This window comes from Brassica rapa, chromosome A06 (assembly GCF_000309985.2).
Source record: "Brassica rapa cultivar Chiifu-401-42 chromosome A06, CAAS_Brap_v3.01, whole genome shotgun sequence".
In the NCBI taxonomy this organism is placed as follows: domain Eukaryota; kingdom Viridiplantae; phylum Streptophyta; class Magnoliopsida; order Brassicales; family Brassicaceae; genus Brassica; species Brassica rapa.
In genome coordinates, this window is record NC_024800.2 from 6,831,467 (window position 1) to 6,850,937 (window position 19,471).

The following is a 19,471-nucleotide window of genomic DNA, read 5'->3' on the forward strand; positions in this document are numbered from 1 at the left end:
ACTGGATTATTCCCTGATCTTCCCTATAGACTGAAACCACCGGAAGACGGTACCAACCGTTAATTAACAGCCGTCAGAAAGACCTTTCTTTTCAGTTTCCTTTAAAGCTAATACCGATTGAGTTTGTTTGTGTAACGAGAAAAGCGAGTGATAGCAAAGGTCTCTCCTTTTCTCCCGATCGAAGTTTTTTTTCTTTTCTCAAGGGCTTCGCTCGCAAAGTCGAGAGCTTTTTTCTTCTTCCTTTCCTTCAGGGCGGTTATAATGGCGGATGGTTGTGCACTCGACACCGAGAAGTACTCTCTCTTAGAGGATTTCAATGTCGATGTCGAAGTGGAGAAGCAAGAGTTCGAGACGTTCTCTCTCTGCTTCTGGGTTTATCTCTTGGATTCCACCACGTACCCTTCAACAATCATCAGACAGGTAAGGTCTCGAGAACTAAAAGTAAGCTTTTTTTTTTCCTTATGTCTTGTGTTGTCGGAAAAATGTTCATCTGTTCGGTTCTGTAATAGAGTAGATTCGAAAGTTCCAACCTTTGGAATAGAGGGAAGATATGGGTGGATCTTTTGAGATTTTCTAACGGTTTTTCTTCTTAGGTTCATTCCGACATGAGTTTTAGTGCGCCTTTCCTGGTGCTAGATGAAAACAAGAAGATGATCCTTTTGCCGTTGACACTCCTTCACAAGGAAGCTCCTGATCCTGTAAACACTGCTTCTTGGACCGAGGTTCCTAACGTTTCTACAACTGCTGAGTTCCCTCTTCAAAGATGGGTTCATGTGGGTTGTGAGGTAATAAATAACATCTCTGAAGACACAACACTCTTTATATCAATAAGTAACTCTTTGAATTTATTGATTTCTGTTTGTTTCTTAGGTTTCTAGAAACTACATGCGCCTTTATATCTGTGGAAAGATGGTAGGAGAGAAACTTTTGACTTCTGTAATGACCAATGGCACGAACTCAGATAATGTGCGAAGGGTTTCGCTGTTTAGTGTTGGTGGAGATGGTTATAGCGTTCAAGGTTTCATCCACTGTGGAGAAGTTTTGCCGTCTACTGTCCATGTAAACAATCATTACACAAAGGTATCTATCTGTTTAAAGTATCTGCCGTCTTAAAAGACTCTTTCTCCTATTTTTCTTTATTTCTCTATTCATTTCTTGGCCGCAGGACCCACCTCTATGGCTATCTGTTGAGAAGCCATCTACCTGCGAAGTAGATGAAGATGGTGTTTGGAGTATCGTTGGCGAAAAGGTTTAAAGAGTTTTTATTGTGTAACTGTATATTATGCTTTTGACGTTCTCACTGAACATCTTTGTTTTCTTAATAGGCATCTTGCGGGATGATTTTTTCCTTGGATGTTGTTTTATCAAATGCTATTGGACAACCTGTGCGCAAGGATGTGCAGGTTCATTCTCTTTATTCTTTTGTCTAAACTTGTTTACCTTTGGCAAAACATGTCTGATTGGTTTGATCACACCTAGGTTGTGGCTTCTCTACTGTATGCTAATAGCGGGACGCCTGTTGAGAAGACTAGTGACTTGGAGGCTCCCCTTCTTGTAAGCTATGATGGAGTTGAATTCTCAGCGGAAGATAAACCGTGCACCTTATTGAACGGATGTGCTTCCTTGAAGCTCAAAATATCTCAGGTAGTGATTGTAAGTCTAAGCCATTGTGAGTGACATTGTGGCATTTTCTAACTTTTTTTTTTGGTTAAAGCATTATTCCAAGTGTGACAAGAGATTGTTCTGCATCAAATTCGAAATACCAAACAAGGGCTCTTACCCTTTCCTAGAAGCTTTTACCAACCAAATGCGTTGCATCTCAAGGACCGGTGGTGATTCTGTTACCCCTAAAAGGTTGAGTCCTTTAGTTGAAGGAGTGCCATCAAGTAATGGAGCTTCAGATAGCTCCTTGTCTATGAAACGAATCAAATTGGGAGAAGAAAAGATCCCTGAGAGTGAGGTAAAATCCAGTTTCTCTCTGATTTACATTTCTCTTTTTCTATGCCAAAGCTTACTAATTATTCTGCATTGTTGTTTTTCTCTGAGTTAGTTTGAGGGTGGAAATGGTACTAGTATGGCATGGGGACCTCAGAACCAGGACGAAGAAGAGGAAGAAGAAGAAGAAGATCAATCTTCAACTGACTCAGACAACACTGAAGTTAGAGGCTCGACGGGTTCTAGAAGATATACAATCTCAGACTCGACGATTTTCAAATACTGCCTTGGAAACTTGACAGAGAGATCTCTCATTATGAAGGAAATCACAAACAACGCAGGGGATGAGGAAGTTTCTGAGTTTGCAGATCAAGTTTCTCTCTACTCCGGGTGCTCCCATCACGGGTAAATATATACTTAATCAGTCTCTCAATCACAGAGAATAGGTTGAAACGTGATTCTTTTTTATTTTGGTCAGTTATCAAATCAAAATGGCGAGAAAGCTAATAGCAGAAGGAACAAATGCGTGGATTCTGATCTCTCGGAACTATCAAAATGTTCATTGGGACAATGTGGTGATTGAGATTGAAGAACATTTCATGAGAATAGCTAAATGCAGCAGTAGATCTCTCACTCACCAGGTTCTTCTCTCTTTTCTCATATATCAAAAGTTTTGATTTGGACGTTTAGTTTTCACAATGTGACATTGTTTGTCAGGATTTTGAGCTACTAAGGAGGATATGTGGATGCTATGATTACATAACTCAAGAGAATTTTGAGAAAATGTGGTGTTGGTTGTTCCCTGTTGCTACTTCTATATCGAGGGGATTGATTAACGGGATGTGGCGCTCTTGTTCGCCTAAATGGATAGAAGGGTTCGTTACTAAAGAAGAGGCAGAACATTCACTTCAAAGTCAAGAACCGGGGACTTTCATCCTCAGGTTCCCTACTTCAAGAAGCTGGCCACATCCTGATGCTGGTTCATTGGTTGTGACTTACGTTGGTCGTGATTTCGTTATTCGTCATCGTTTGCTTGCTGTCGATCACATCTGCGAGTAAGAAAGATCTCTATTTCTATCTCTCTCTCTTGTTCTCTCTTATGTCTCTCTCTATCTTGTGACATTTGTTTTCTTTTAAGTTCTAGTGAAAGGTATACAGATGCAAAACCTCTGCAAGATATGCTACTGGCGGAACCTGAGCTATCTCGGCTTGGAAGGTGAGAGATATATAGCTTTTGGTTGAAGCAAAGAGAGTAAAGGTCTTGAAATTTTGGTTTGTTGAATCTTTTTGCAGGATCGTAAGGAGCATTTGAATGTCAAAACACACTCTTACAATCAACTGTCTGTTATTATTGAGGTTTCCTTAATACTTTTTGCTAAGTCTCTTATTGATACTAACTTCTGTAAAGCTCAGTGATTTTAAAAATCAATTAGTGGAAAGCAAGTTGTGTTTTCCTTAAAAAAAAGGTGGTGTTGGTTGTTCTGACGTTATGAGGTTTCCTTAAAACTTTTTGCCAAGTCTCTTAATGATACTAACTTCTGTAAAGCTCAGTGATTTTAAAATTAATTAGTGGAAAGCAATTTGTGTTGTCTTTTTAAAAACTGATTGGGATATTTATCAGTTTCCGACAAGAAAGAAAGGAGATACGAAATTTGCTTCGTAGGCTTGATTATATATATTTGCGTGGCCATTTATGACCCCAACTATTATTGATTGGTCCATGCTCCCTAGTTGTAAAAGTTAAAATTGATTATGGTAGTACTTAGTTGTCTCTATTCCAAATTTAAAAAGATTTGTAATTAAAGTTAGATATGCCATATCCTATATAGTATTAAAGAAATAACTTAAAATTAAGACAAATCACATATTCAGACAAAAAAAATGATGTATAATGTATTCGACAAGATAACATTACTAAGTTTTGATTGGTAGTTCATTGGCATGAACACGTCATTTAAAAAGTAAAACTACATGGATTAGAATTGTAAGATAACTAAAAAGAAAGTTAATAATCTAACTGCAATCATGCAAATGGATGGAATGGAAGTATCATCTATCAAGTATGTAATTCTTTTTTTTTTTTGACAACAGGAAATATGTAATTCAGTTTTTCTTTTGTTAATATTTAATTTTCCTAGAACCTAATAATTGTACTATTGGAGGGTAAGGAAAATAGTTATAAAGTTACTGAATGAGATCTAAAAATAATTAACATTGTAACGAGCTCCTAACTTTATTGATATCGGAAAAGGATATTCTCTAATATCGAAATAATTTTGATACGACTTAGATGATAAACCAATAGGTACTGTACACGTGGTGACATATCAGCTTCTGAACTGATAAAGTAATGTTTTTTTCCCTCTCACCATTTGTATATTGAATAAAAAAACGGACACAACAAATCTTAAATCTCTCTCTCTCTTGTTCTCCTCCAAAGGTCGAGTTTTGAGAGAGAGAGTTCTCATGTGGTTTTGTCTCGTCCACCCAAACAAAATCAAGACTTTTTACACTTCCCTCGTGTTCATAATCTAACAAGACTCTCAGTTTCCGAAGTTTCGAGACATGATGATGTCTTGTCGGAATATAGACTTGGGTGGTACGAGTGTTCTTGATCTGATGCCATGCGGGTGCTCTTCTAGCTCTTCTCCTCTAACTCGTCGAATCTTCTTTGGGAACTGTTCGAAGACAGTTTGTAGTATTGGTAGGAGAAGCTACGGTGCTGGAAACTTGGTATTTCTCCGGCGAGATTCAGGGAGCTGCAGAGCGATTCCGGCGAAACCCAAGGAGAGTGCTCTGGTCAATGGTATGGATATTTAGCTTTTTTTTTCATTTTAAAACAATCAATTGAATGATTGCTCTGTTTCGTTTGGTTAAGTAATTGAATGCTTGCTCTGTTTCGGTTCTGGAGTTTGATGAGTTCTGATTGTGTAGGTCTTGGTGAAGATAAAACAGTGATGATCAATCTAAGGCAAGAGTCACGAAAGCCAATATCTTTGGAGAGTCTGTTTGAAGTAGTGGCTGATGATCTACAGAGTTTGAACGACAATCTTCTCTCGGTTAGTTTTTACTTCTATCTCGTGTCTTAAAAGTGAGAGATAGAGTGTTAAGTGTAAGTGCCTCTTCTATGTTATTAGATTGTTGGTGCAGAGAATCCGGTTCTGATATCTGCGGCTGAGCAAATATTCAGTGCTGGTGGTAAGAGAATGAGACCCGGTTTGGTCTTCCTCGTATCACAAGCCACTGCGGAACTAGCTGGCCTAAAGTAATCTATACAACTGTCATTAAAGATTTTGTAATCTTTTAGCAATAAAAATGATGATTTCTAGTTAAAATATTTGGTGCAGGGAGCTTACGGTAGAGCATCAGCGTTTAGCTGAGATCATTGAGATGATTCACACCGCAAGTTTGATACACGACGATGTCTTAGACGAAAGTGATATGAGAAGAGGTGAGACAAAAGTTTTGATCTGGATTTACATTTTATCTGGCAAGTGTTCTTAAAACTTTTTTTTTTTTTTGTGATTGTTAGGAAAGGAAACGGTTCACGAGCTTTTCGGAACAAGAGTAGCTGTGCTAGCTGGTGATTTCATGTTTGCTCAAGCGTCATGGTACTTGGCTAATCTTGAGAACCTAGAAGTCATTAAGCTCATAAGTCAGGTTAGTACAAGATTCTTTTCCTTTTTCTTGAAATTGGAAGGAGGTAGACAATACAACAACACTATAAGTCTGAATCTTGGTTTATCACCAAAGGTCGTTACCTTAACTGGAAAGTATCATGACCATTGTGTTAGAGATCTTTGGTTCGAGATCTCTAGGACAAAACTAATATTACATATTATGGTTTAAGGGTTAGGGGATTATGGACTTGACTGAAAAGTATCATGACCATTATGTTAGAGGTCCTCAATGCTCAAGAACAAAACTTCTAGAATCAAAGATTGAAAGTATCTCAATATAACAAACTAAATCTCACATTGGAGAATTAGACAAAAAAAAGAGCGGTCCAACTCTAATAGTAGGAGGACTTTTGGGAAGGAAACCAAAAGTAAATCCATGCGGACCGGCCTCTAAAACCAAAAGTGGACAATATCGTACTAATTAGATAATATAGAGTTAGACATGGGCTTAATAAATCCCAACAAAACTAATATTACATGCTGTGGTTTATCGGCTCCGGACCTTTTTATTCAAAGAAAAATAAAACTTGATTTATCTTTTTTCAGGTGATCAAAGACTTTGCAAGCGGTGAGATAAAGCAAGCATCGAGTTTATTCGACTGTGACGTCAAGCTCGATGACTACTTACTCAAGAGTTACTACAAGACAGCTTCATTAGTAGCTGCAAGCACCAAAGGAGCTGCAATATTCAGTAGCGTCGAAAACGAAGTAGCAGAGCAAATGTATCAGTTCGGGAAAAATCTTGGATTATCTTTCCAAGTAGTTGATGACATTTTGGACTTCACTCAATCCTCAGAGCAGCTAGGGAAGCCTGCAGCAAATGATTTAGCTAAAGGTAACATAACGGCGCCAGTGATCTTCGCCCTAGAGAATGAGCCGAGGCTAAGAGAGATCATTGAGTCTGAGTTTTGCGAGCCTGGATCGCTTGAAGAAGCGATTGAAATGGTTAGAAGTGGTGGTGGGATCAAGAGAGCTCAAGAGTTGGCCAAGGAGAAAGCAGAGCTTGCTTTAACGAACTTGAGTTGTCTTCCTAGAAGTGGTTTCAGATCAGCTCTCGAGGATATGGTGATGTTTAATCTTGAAAGGATTGACTAGCTTCAGGGAATATGAAATTGTAACACTCTTATTTGTTCACACACATATTTTATTTTTTTACTCGTCATAAAAGTAATAATGAAACAGTTTCTTGGCTTAATTGAACGTTTTAATATATTTATATTATATTTAGGTCTGGGCGTTCGGGTACCCGTTGGCATTCGGATCGGGTTTTTCGAATTTCGGTTTTCTTTTATAACACCTCCTAGGTTCCATTTTAGTAAATTTGCAAGTACGGATCGGGTTCGAATATAACACATCGGATTCGGATCGGTTTTGTATCACATCATAGAACTCATAAAGTAATCATATATCATTCGGATTCGGGTTATATTGAATCAGTTCGGATATTTTCAAAATAAAATCTAAAATTTAAAAGCAAAACATAAGAAATGTATATTTATTTATATATAATTAAGTATTTAAGGTAGTTATTTAAATTTTAAATACTTATTGTTAAATACCATATGAAAATAAATATGAAATTGAATATTTGAAGTATATATAATTATATCAATACCATTAAAAGAAGATCATTCCCAAATTATATCCTTGATGAAAATTGCATTTTTCTCAAAAATATCCTTATTTTTACAAGAGTTTAATAAAATTCATTAATAGCATTTAAGTTTTTTTGGTTTTGAGCCTACAAATACACCTAAATGAATCTATAAATATATATATATATTTAAAAGATATACTAACTTTAAATTGAATATAAATATAAATATATTATGAACTATATATAAATTAACAAACATGAAAATATTATTTTCTTAAATACACATATCAATATTTAAAATAGATCATTTGAATATTATACAGATTTTCAATACAAACCAAAATCCTATATCCTACATCATATATCATATACATATTTGAATATCATTTTTATGGATAATATCATTTTATACATAATATTGATATGGCAATTACGAGTGTTCAATAATATTTTAAAAACTATCTTAAAATAAAAATTTTAATCTAAAATAAAAACATAAACTTATAATAAGTTATTAATTAATAATATAAACTAATATTTTCATATCAATAACTTTTTTATATTATCATTTTTTATTTGGATAACATAATAAAATTTCATCAAATTCTAATGAATCATTGATTTATGTAATATTAAAAAATATATGAGTAATTTAATCAATTTTTTTAAAAAATACTATCAGATATTTTATGTTTTGTCGGATCAATGTTATCAGATCGCAGGTTAATAGTGAGTTTTTTTTTTACTGGGGTATATCGAATTTTTAATTAACAATTTTTTTATTAAATACGAACCAGATTATATACAATGTATCGGGTCTATAGGTTCAACCATAAATCTAGGTCGGATATGAAAACAAATTTTAAAACTCAAACATTATTATAGAAAAACTACCATATTTCGAAGAAATACCATATCTTGAAAAGAAAAATAAAAACAAATGACAATAACCTAAAACTCAATTGTTATAGTTCGAAACAAAAATAATGGTAGTTTGTAAATCAGTTCTCGATCAATAAATGAAAAACAAACAAATCCGCGCTTTCTAAGCGCGGATCAAAATCTAGTTGTATATTATTTTAGATATTCGGATCGGTTTCTTCAGATATATTTTCGGATTTTCTGATTTTTTCAGTTTTTCGGGTTATTCGTTGGGTTTGGTTAATAACACTTCGGGTTCGGATATGTTTTGTACCACCTTACAAGATCCATTCGGATATTTTTAACATTTCGAACCGGGTACATATCGGGTTTTTCGGTTCGGGTTCGGTTCAGATTTCGAGTTATGGATTTTTTTGCCCAGGCCTAATTATATCTATCTTTTATTCATTTTCTAAATATTTATAGATAATCGTTAAAAAAAATTGAATACTACTATTTCATGTTTCTCTCCAACCATTCATATTCCTTTTATCTTCTTTGATTATGTACCTCTTATATTAGACTAAACAAGCTCAAAGCATGTTCGTTAATTATTTTGTCGAGATTTCAACAAAACTATGACAAATCCTATTTCACTTCACGTGACAAATTCCTTTTAACATATAAAAAGCATGATAATTTTTTTCTGTAACGAAGTAGAAATTAGACAAACAAAACAACAAAGGCGTCGATGATTAAGTTTTGCCGGTACTATATGAAAATGAAAACACATGTGTGACAGCACGAGCTGAGGGGTAAAACAGTCATTTAGTGTCATTTATTTTAAAATTATAAAACTACAACTACTCAATTAGTTGGAGGCGTTTCCCGCCTTTGTACCGCCACATATCTGTATAGTATGTATGGTTTATGCGTGTGATTGAACAATTGTGCAAAGAGCAATTTCGTGAACAAAAAAAAAAGTTGAAATTTACAGATTTGAATCTGTTTTTTATATATACAAAATCATCCAAATAAAGACCGGATTCAAACTGCATTTACTACACTTTCGAGTTTCTGTTTTGTTGATGAACAAAAAAAGGAAGCACCTTTGTTTTTTCTACCTCCTCTAAATTTTGCGAATGATCAAATGAGCTCCGTGTTGTGGGAACGTAGTTGCAGCTGGGAAAGGAGCATGAGTATACGATGGAGAGAGCTCTACACTAAACCGTTGAAGAACCTTTGCCACAAAGAGCTTAGCTTGCAGCATCGAGAAGTTTTGACCAATACAAGTCCGAGGTCCCGAGCTAAACGGCAAGAACGAGAGTCTTCCTTTGGTTGCGCTTGCAACTCCATTGACGAATCTTTCGGGCTTAAACTGTTTCACATCCTCTCCCCAAAGATCAGGGTCATGGTGCACCAAGAGCATTGGTATTGTGACAACAACTCCTTCGGGTAAAGAGAATTTCTCTAGCTTCACTTCTTGTTTAGTTACCCTACATGTGAAGTAAGCTGGAGAGTAGAGTCGGAGAACTTCATGGAGGATCATTGATACCTAAAGATAATGGCCCAATAAAAAAAAAGTTCATAAAACAATTTTTATTTTATTTTATTGTAGTGTGGTTTAGTAGCTTTTGAAAATGAATACTTACGACTTTCAAGTGGCTTAACCCTTCAAAATCTGGCTCGTTGTTACCAAACGCCTGAGAGATCTCCTCTCTTGCTTTGTTTTGCCAATCTTGATGTTGGCTTAGAGCAACAAGAGTCCAAACAAACAATGAAGAAGTCACATTCTGACCAGCTAGATAGAAGGCCTTACAGTCATCTATCAGGTCATCAAGACTCAGCCCTGAATCTGGACCTTGTTCTTTGATTTGCTTTGTATTCGAAGCCAACATCGAGAGCAACAAGTCGCTGTCCTTGTCGGCTTGTCTTCCTTTTTTTATCTCCTTCGCTTTTGTCTCAATCATAGATTTAAACATAGCCCTCATGTCCCTTTCGGTCTCTCTCAACCTCTTGTTGAACTTTGTTGGCAAAAATCTGCAAATACAAGAAAACATGAAATTTAATCAGCAAAATTCACTAAATTAAATAAAATTATATATTTTCGTACTTTGATCCAGGGATGTAGACGGAACGAATGGCTTGGAGACCAAGATCAATTTGTTCTTGTTGGACTTCGAAGATTTTGATGCCATCTTTGTAGGAATCACCAAAAGAAGCACGAGCAAGCATGTTTCTTGTCAAGTCATGACAATAAGTCCATGAATCAAGTTCCACTGTTCCTTTTGCTGATGCTAATTTCTCCCATTCTTCTAACATCTCTTTGCAACTTGAGCTGAATGCTGGAAGTATGCTCTATATCCATTTCCAAAATAAAATATCATTTTATCGAAAAAATCAAAACCAGTCTCATGCAATTATGCAAAAAGGTCACGATGGGATTTGTTGATTATAAACATTTATTCATTTATTTATTTGCACCCAAAAAAACATTTATTTAATGAGTTTTTTGGTTAAAGATAATGAAATGATAAATTGTCATGCCGACCAAAAAAAATTGTGTTAGAAATTCGTGATTTGAAATATGATTTCACCCTTTTGTAACATGTCTTTTTGGCTTTTTCTGTTCTTTCCCTTTTAGACTTTTATATTGTGTTGGATTCTAGTTCTTTGCTGACTTTTCTCTGTTTGCTATTTTTTCTTTAAATTAGTATTATTTTAAAATATTTATTCATTTAGAAACAATAATTAAATTTATTCTTTAGAAAAATATCTAACAGTAAATGATTAGTGTATTTATTGTTTTAAAAACTCTCAACTACCGAGAGAAACAGGTAAAAGACGTTACGCATATCTGACTTTCTTTTCGGAAAACGGGAAAAAGAGAATGAAACTGATCAAAATCAAAAGAATGAGCCGAAAATGACGTCCATGAAGTTCACAATATGAGAGTTAAAAAATGATTATAAAAAAAGCTAAAATAGTTATTAGAGTCAAAATGAGCAGTGTATATTCATTCTTTCATCACTTCACCAAAAAATAAAAATACCTTCAAATTGTCGATACGAAAAGCAGGATTAAGAATGCTTCGATGTTTGGACCAGTTAGGACCTTCATGATTGAGAAGACCACTGAGGAAAACATGATTGTGTGACCCAATCTTTGGTTTTGGGAAGAGTTCGTGTCTTGACATTATCTCCCGTAGTGTCTCTGGATCCATTACTATCACGTTCGGGTACGGTCCGTACCATGTGAAACACTTCTTCCCTATTTTTTTAGAAAAAGCATTACCGTTTGTTAATTTGAAGGTTAACTAATCTACATATGAAAACAAACACACATACAAGAATGATTCATGTATTTGAGAAAAGTAATTTGATAGGATACGCTAAAAAGTGATTATTTATTATTATAATAACCATAAGAAGAACTATATTTCGATTATTATAACCATAAGAAGAAGAAAAAAGATACCAGATTTAGATCTTAATTATGCGATTGTACAGATAAAAACATTATAATATATGCACACAGATAAACTCTGTTAGTCCCTTGCTCTGATGAATCTCTCGGTTAATATCTTTGAAAATAATAGAAACCAAGATGATGAAGATGAGCAACTCCAAACCAAATTAATTTAAAAAAAATTATGAATCTAACACAAAGTCAAGTCTAGTTGGTTTTACTTAGTTAGATTCACATGTTCTTCAAGTAACTATATATAACCACCAAAAACTTGAGAATTAAGTTAATTAAGTTTGATAGACATACCATGATTTTTGTGACAAAAAAAGACATACCATGATTTAGAACAGTGTGATGGAGAAAAGGCATCATGCGAGGGAGAAAATCAGCGGTGAGAGGGAGAGGAAGAGAGTGAGCAACTTGATCCATCTGATTACTCTCTCTCATATCTCCCATCAAAATTCTGTAAGAATTTCCAGAAAATCCTTGTTTCTTCAGATATTTCTCCAGTCTCTTGGGCCTTAACCAAACCCAATTCACGGCTCTCCATACCCAATTCAGTATCAAGATCGAAACTCCGATCAAGAACACTTTTCTTACTGCAATTATCTCAATCATCTATATCTTTTTGTTATTGATCTATGAAAAAGAGAAAAAAGAAAGGAGACAAGACTATAATGATGATGCTTATAATTTCATCAGTTGACTATATATGTTGGAGGCAGCTGTATTGCGTGAATAGATATAAACGTATAATAAAACTTGTTTATATTACACAGGATAGAGAGAAGATGTATGTAATAAATCGCTGTATGTGCAACTGGCAATGAATTTATAACAACAAGTTCTTTGGTGTAGTGTTCAAAAAAAAAAGTTATTTGGTGTGTATTTCCAAAAAATTAATTTTGTCTTCCTCTCCTTACGCTACATGCATGTGGCTTTATTGCATGAATATTTGTGTATTTTTTTCTTTTTGACACTTTTAATATACTCTATGATACTTCCATTTACTTTCATTTCTCCTTTTTGTGTTGGAGTCTGTTTTTGTCGTATACGTTAGGGAGAGGAGAGTTCTCACGCAATTCAGGTAGATAATATGAAATTCTTAAAATTTATCAAAGTTAAAACTTAGATAGTAATCGATATTGATTTGTTAGTGTAAAGTTAATTTAATGGCAGACAATAAATATGAAACCAGGTGGCGTTGTTCTTTGGAGACGATGAATAGCAATGTCAACTCTCTTACGAAACGCATGTGATATAACATTAATAATTTATATGAGATAATGTTCGTCCAACCATATCAATTAATTTTAAGTTTTAATATAATGCAATTACGCGTAGCCTAGGGTCATTATCATTTACTAAAATCCACGACGGACAAAATAGACCTAACAGCTACAGACGTTGTTGGTTAATTAAAATAGTTATCACGTAAGCTTATTTGATAATTAGCTAGGAGTAGTTTATTGTTTTGTTCAAGAAATAATAAATAGACTAAGGTTAGTGAAAAAAAAAACTTATCGCAACGCTAAACTAATGCGTATTTCTATACCGTGAATACAATTTGTAGTTATAGATTTCAACGTTTTAACAAGATTTTTGAAAGAAACAAAACTGAAAGTCTAGTCATAGTCAGCTCCGACTTTTAGTTGTAATAACGTCTAAAAAGGTAGGACGTTTATGGATGTGTTGTGGTCTAAAATCCCAAATCTGTGTCGTTTGTACAGAATAAAAGGGATTTTGTTGAATTGGTTCAGACAGAATATAACAACTCTTCTTTAAAGACAGATGAGAATGTGTTTATATTGTTGCAAACAAACAAAAGTTGGTTAGAGAAAACAAAATATTCCTAAATTTTATTGACTCTATATTAATTATACTGTGTGAACCAGAAAATATTGACTTTTATATCAGAAAGAAAAACATTGGAAATTTGAAAAAAATATAATGGAGAACTGAAACAATCACCATAATTGTCAATTTTAATTAAGAACGGGAAACTATCTCCTAACAAAAAAACGTGATTAAGTAATTTTAGAAAATACTCCATATGTTTCATATTTAGTGTCATTTTAGATTTTTGCACACTGATTAAGAAAACAATTAATTTTGCATGTTTTCTATATAAAAACACAATTACTTATACACCTAACCATATTTCAACCAATAGAAAAACAAATAATAGAATAAAATTAATAAATTTTGCATTGAAAACTGAAAATGATACTTATTTTGTAACAAAAAAAATTCATTAAAATGACACTTAATATGAACGGGAGTATGGATTAAAGACTCATACCTAGTACCTAGATTTGTGTACATGCATGTTAGTCTGATAAGAATACACCAGTTTTAGTTTCTACTTTCTAGAATAAAAACTGAACAATTAAATATTTTGGTTGTAACAGTAAAACCTTTGTAATATATTTATTGTTACCTAATGCTTCCCTTTTTTTTTTGCTAAAATACCTAATGCTTCCCTTGTAATTTGTATTATTTGAGATGTAATATACTTTCATTTTCACCCTTCTTTACCAATTTTTTTTTATGAACAAACTACTAAACAATCGCTGTTAATTCTAGCCAATGGTCACGAGACATAATAACTCATGTTTATAGGCAAAACTCGATTTTATTTTTATTAACTCTTAGTATCAAGAGACAAGGTTTTGGCTGGCCACAACAAGAGTCCAAAAGGAAGAAGATGAGATCACGTGAGACTGTGAGAGTTACACAAAAATAACAGCACGTGAGAAAGTTAAACAAACATATGGGCTCTGATACACAAATAAATAAGCCCATCATATCATTCAAAAAGCTCAATCTTGTAAATATTTTTCTTTCGATACTTACAAACCCCGAGTTGCTTGATTTGGGTTCAATCGCGGATAGTTTTTGGAATCTGTTTGATTTCGCCATGGACGACGCTTCTTACGGAGTCTTCGCCGAGAGCGATTCGTATTCCGATGATTCTAGCGGCGGAGATCGGAGGACGAGGCGGCGCATGGATCGGGAGGAAGCCGACTTAACCAAGCCGGTCAATTTTGTTTCTGCAGGTACCTTTATGCCTAATCAAGAGGTTGTTAGGGATTATAGTGAACGTAGTGATGAAATAGATAGTGAGGATAATGTGATTAATCAGGTTGATGTTAATGTTAATGAGGAGGACAGTCTCTTGCCGGGTGCTTTTGGGAAGAAGATAGCTGAGGGGGCGAAGATGAGAGAGAAGGCGAAGAAGGATGGTGATATAGGTAAGTTTGAGAAGGCTACTAAAGGAATTGGTATGAAGCTGCTTGCAAAGATGGGGTACAAGGGAGGTGGGCTTGGGAAGAACCAGCAAGGTATTGTGGCTCCTATTGAGGCTGAGGAATACGGGTGTGGGTTACCATGATTTCAAGGAGGCGAAGTTGCCTGATTTAAAGAAGGTTGAGGAGAAGAAGAATGTTGCGGTTAGTATAAGTTGGAATGATAGAGAGAGGAGGGAGGAATCTTTGGAAGAAGAAGAAGACGAGGAAGGAGGTTTATGTCACTGCATAGGAGTTGTTGGAGAAGAAGCAGGAAGAGGGTTTTGGTGGTGGGCAGACCATTATTGATATGCGAGGACCTCAGGTTCGGATTGTGACTAATTTGGAAAATTTAGATGCAGAGGAGAAAGCAAGAGAAGCAGATGTTCCAATGCCGGAGCCACAGCACAACTTGTGACTGATTGTTGATTTGGTCGAACATGAAATTCAGAAGATTGATACTTGATAGAGACTTGAGGAACAAGAGGAAATCAGCCTTAAGCTTGCAGCAGGAGAAGGAGATGCTTATAAAGGAGGAAGAGAGACAAAACACACACTCAGACAACATGGAATATATCTCAGATGAAATAAGTCGGATCGAGGTGGAGAATACGTCTGGGAGTTTGACACTTGATTCACTTGCTAGTCTTTTCGAGGACCTGCAAAGAAGCTATCCTGATGATTATAACCTTTGTAACTTGTCCACCATTGCTTGCTCGCTGGCCTTGCCTCTCTTTATAAGAATGTTTCAGGGTTGAGACCCTCTAAGGGATGCAGTGCATGGTCTGAAGGCTGTATGTTCTTGGAGAAAGCTTTTGGAAGTCGAGGATAATCAAAGTATATGGGTATTATCAATGCCTTAGCCAACTAGTTTCGGAGGTAGTGTTACCTGCTGTGCGTATAGCAGGCATCAATACTTGGGAACCAAAAGACCCTGAGCCGATGCTTAGATTTTTAGAGACATGGGACAATTTGCTGCCTTCGTCTGTCTTGCATACGATTCCGGACACAGTAGTGCTGCCAAAACTGTCAACTGCTGTTGAATATTGGGATCCGCGGAGGGAACTTGTTGCTATCCATGTTTGGGTGCATCCTTGGTTGCCAATACTTGGTCAGAAGTTGGAGTTTCTGTATCAGATCATTCAGATGAAACTGAGTAGCGTTCTTGATGCTTGGCATCCTAGTGATCCATCCGCCTACACTATTCTTACTCCATGGAAGACGGTTTTCGATGCTACAAGCTGCGAACAACTTATGCGACGTTACATAGTTCCCAAACTTCAGCTGGCCATGCAAGAGTTTCAGATAAACCCGGCAAACCAAGATTTAGACCGGTTCAATTGGGTTATGAAGTGGGCAGCTGCAGTGCCGATACACCTGATGGCTGATTTGATGGAGAGGTTCTTCTTCCCCAAATGGCTGGATGTGTTGTACCACTGGTTACTCTCTAAACCGAGGTTCGAAGAGATCCATGAATGGTATTACGGATGGAAAGGGTTATTCCCTCAGGAGCTTTCAGCAAACGAGAGGATCCGGATTCAGTTGAAACGTGGTTTAGATATGTTGATGGAAGCTGTTGAAGGAGTAGAAGTGTCTCAGCCAAGGGCAAAGGCACAAGATAAGAAACACTTTGAGCCGGTTCGGGCTCAGGTGGATGACAATGAGGTGCTGAGTTTGAAAGAAGTGTTGGAAGTATTTGCACAAGAGAAGGAGTTGCTGTTCAAACCTAAACCGAATAGAATGCACAATGGTCTTCAGATATATGGTTTTGGGAATGTGGGTGTGGTTATAGACTCAGTGAACCAGAAGCTGTCGGCTCAGAAAGATGGAGGCTGGTTTCTTGTAACTCCTGATGACTTGTTGAGGATGCACAACAACAATGCAACTGTTTCTGGAAAACGATAGATTACATTTATTTGTTTATTAATAGAAGGTACATGTGGTGGGCTATGATCAATACTCTTAAATTCATCCATCGAACTTCTAGTTCGTGGGAAGGATTATGACATTAACTAACTGCTCTTTAATCATTAAAGTTTCACATCGCTTTCTTTACCTCTATATCTAATCAATCATTTAAAATGATTTATCACCTTCAGTTTTATTCTTATTATTATACAGTTACTGAACGATAAAATAATACAAAAAGGAGAAATCTGTCACTATAAGCAGTTAGTTGTCTTTGTGTTTCTGGTTTCCTTGTATTTTTTCTTTTGTAATTGATGTCCCTGTCAACTATCAACTTCGTTGTTGAGCTTTATATTACTTTTGATGGTATATGCTGCAGAAAAAATAACTTCAAGAAAAAAGTGGTATATATATGCTGCACAGAGCATGTATCAAAACATGTTGACCTAAATGTATATATAGATAGTATAAATACATTATATTCAGACTATATTGTATCTCTCATGATACACAAAGGGAAAGAAATAAAGAAATTTTGGATTTTGATACCCAAGAAATGTAAATATAAATCAACTTTTCTTCAACAAGCACAGATATCATGCGAGCAATCTTGGCCACAATTATCACCTTCGATGGAGTCAGAAAACCCTTGGTTACTTGAGACTGCAATGGTTATTACGTTCTCCTCTGGTTCAGCTTCTTCCGGTTCAATAAGATTTTCCCTGAGTTCACTCAAGTCTCGGTCTGTCTGTGTCATGAAGCTATGTAGAATGGAAAAGCAAGTGAAACAAGAAAATACTAGATTGATTGCAAACAAGGCTATGCAGAGGATCGCAACGATACAAGTGTAAGCATCCATTCTTCTTGGGAACAGATCATGATCGTGTTGGTTTACCGGGAAAAAAACACAGAATCTATTCAAATGGAGAAATCAAGAAAAGTGGTGGACCCAATTTATGTGTATATTGATTGATTATCTGGTCCCCTTGGGAGATATAAGAAGAAAGCTTGTAAAATCTGAAAATGTTTAGTGTGTTTACACATCTCTTTATAAGAAAAAACTTAGAATAAAGAAAACAAATTATATATTTTGGGGTATGCGGTGGAGAGATTTTTCAACGGATAAAGGTGGGTAAGCATGACAAGAGCATTTGTCTCTTTCTTTCCTTTTCACCAAATATGTTAAGTTCCTTACAGGAAAAAAATCTATTAATTGTTTTAATAAATCATTACTTCACTACACATTTCGAAGTTCTAAAGAAGTTTAAGCACATAATTATGAAAGAGAGACATCAACTTCTTTTGTGTGTTTTAGATTAGTGAATTGCGTTCTAAGGTTATTTTTGGCTTCAACTGCACATTTCCATCATGGTTTGGCAATAACATTTGAAAAGATCATCATCACCATGCATGTCTATTTCAGTGACCGGTTCGTTCAGGATTTGCGAAAAGAGTTTTCTTATAGAAATAATATTTGGTGATAGCATTCAATATGTAGCTTAAGCGTGGATAAATGATCTTTAGCGATCTTTTTTTTCTTGCAAGGCTTTGAAGACTTCTAAATTTGATTATGTATACGTCAAGAAAACCATTACTACAAAATAAAACTTCAATTTAAAAGAGTAGCTTTGTGGCAATCTGAATTAGTAAAACTAGACTTGTTCTTCCACGGACCACTTATCTGATTCACAGATTAATTTGTCGCAATAACCACACAACTTTATCATTGACTACTTGCATTATCTAGAAAGGTTCAAAATGCGCCGATCTATTATATAAATAACGTTCTGTAAGGACAGCTACGATCGAGTTCGAAAGCCATGAACGAACAAAATATAGAATATAAAAAGCTTAGACCTTAACTATTTGTTTGATCGTTGTCAACACTTCAAGCGCTTTGAACTTTCTCCTTTTGGATATCAAAACTTTGCCCAATTCATACATCAAGAATTTTCGAAAATATAGATTGAAATACATATATGCATCAAAACATAGTTGAAATTTGATCACGAAAGTCAAATCATTTTTAAAAACATGGCAAGCTTAAACCAAGAACGTGCCAATGACTTCCATGAAATACAAAAGAGATTATATTCCGCCATTACATTTTTTCATAATCCCAAATTGATATAAAAGAAAATAAACTAAAAGACAAATGCAAAATGTTTTGAAATGGTCTAAAACATGAAAAAACATCGGTTAAAAAGTTTCGTGACTTATAGGAGTCATCTTTGTTGCTTTGGAAAAGTCGGTATGATTGATTCTTCAAAGTCATGCATGAATGTTTAGATACTAAAACATCAATCATCCTTAGAAAACATGAGGATTCAAACGATCTGAAAGATAAAGAATGAAACATGTCTTCAAAACATAACGCACATAATCCACCAGCATGTCAAATTGTCAATGCTCGTTCAAGAACGAAGGAAGTGACTTCCGCTGGGGCAATTTCGTACGGGTCCATGATATGTTTCTGGGCCGAACCGCTCTGGGCCGGGTGTGTACAAACTTTGTTTATTAGCGAATGTTTAGTTTCTCTCTCCCTCTCTGGGGCCTTGCTCGAGCATCAAACACGTCTCAGCGTTCTTCACAGTCCACATATAGTCCCCTGTAGTATTAATATCAGGATGATCCTTCTAGTTTTGTTTCTTACAGATTCATCCTTGTACTTTTAATAAAACATAATCACCCCTAACTTTGCTTCATCACTGAGCTCACTTTGCTTTATGGTATTA

General features: G+C 35.3%; 4 protein-coding genes and 1 pseudogene across 5 annotated transcripts; 3 read left to right on the forward strand and 2 right to left on the reverse strand.

The window, feature by feature from the left end:
• The first annotated feature begins 78 nt into the window (after positions 1 to 78).
• On the forward strand, positions 79 to 3,480 carry LOC103872490 (SH2 domain-containing protein A). Of its 2 annotated transcripts, none has more exons than XM_009150893.3 (12): positions 79 to 420; positions 594 to 785; positions 871 to 1,080; positions 1,166 to 1,249; positions 1,326 to 1,403; positions 1,480 to 1,644; positions 1,715 to 1,960; positions 2,051 to 2,340; positions 2,414 to 2,576; positions 2,653 to 2,990; positions 3,074 to 3,151; positions 3,229 to 3,480. In XM_009150893.3, the coding sequence occupies exons 1-12, from the start codon at positions 262 to 264 to the stop codon at positions 3,245 to 3,247; spliced, it is 2,022 nt and encodes a 673-aa protein (XP_009149141.1). In that variant the 5' UTR covers positions 79 to 261; the 3' UTR covers positions 3,248 to 3,480. The 2 variants fall into 2 exon arrangements, with proteins under 2 accessions (XP_009149141.1, XP_009149142.1); XM_009150894.3 differs by having other exon boundaries at positions 3,080 to 3,151.
• Positions 3,481 to 4,306: 826 nt separating this feature from the next.
• Positions 4,307 to 6,842, forward strand: LOC103872491 (solanesyl diphosphate synthase 2, chloroplastic). Its single transcript, XM_009150896.2, has 6 exons — positions 4,307 to 4,741; positions 4,870 to 4,994; positions 5,073 to 5,200; positions 5,283 to 5,386; positions 5,468 to 5,595; positions 6,162 to 6,842. Exons 1-6 carry the CDS (start codon positions 4,501 to 4,503, stop codon positions 6,708 to 6,710), a joined length of 1,275 nt encoding a protein of 424 aa, XP_009149144.1. The 5' UTR covers positions 4,307 to 4,500; the 3' UTR covers positions 6,711 to 6,842.
• A 2,544-nt stretch (positions 6,843 to 9,386) lies between these two features.
• On the reverse strand, positions 9,387 to 12,403 carry LOC103872492 (cytochrome P450 72C1). Its single transcript, XM_018652666.2, is given in 6 exon segments — positions 9,387 to 9,628; positions 9,726 to 9,982; positions 9,984 to 10,113; positions 10,187 to 10,431; positions 11,126 to 11,343; positions 11,877 to 12,403. Coding segments are annotated over 5 exon segments (942 nt in total). The 5' UTR covers positions 12,160 to 12,403; the 3' UTR covers positions 9,387 to 9,628; positions 9,726 to 9,916.
• Positions 12,404 to 14,087: 1,684 nt separating this feature from the next.
• On the forward strand, positions 14,088 to 16,883 carry LOC103872493 (annotated as a pseudogene).
• Positions 16,884 to 17,197: 314 nt separating this feature from the next.
• On the reverse strand, positions 17,198 to 19,443 carry LOC103872494. The gene has a single exon (XM_033273081.1). The coding sequence runs from the start codon at positions 17,593 to 17,595 to the stop codon at positions 17,317 to 17,319; it is 279 nt and encodes a 92-aa protein (XP_033128972.1). The 5' UTR covers positions 17,596 to 19,443; the 3' UTR covers positions 17,198 to 17,316.
• Positions 19,444 to 19,471: the final 28 nt, after the last annotated feature.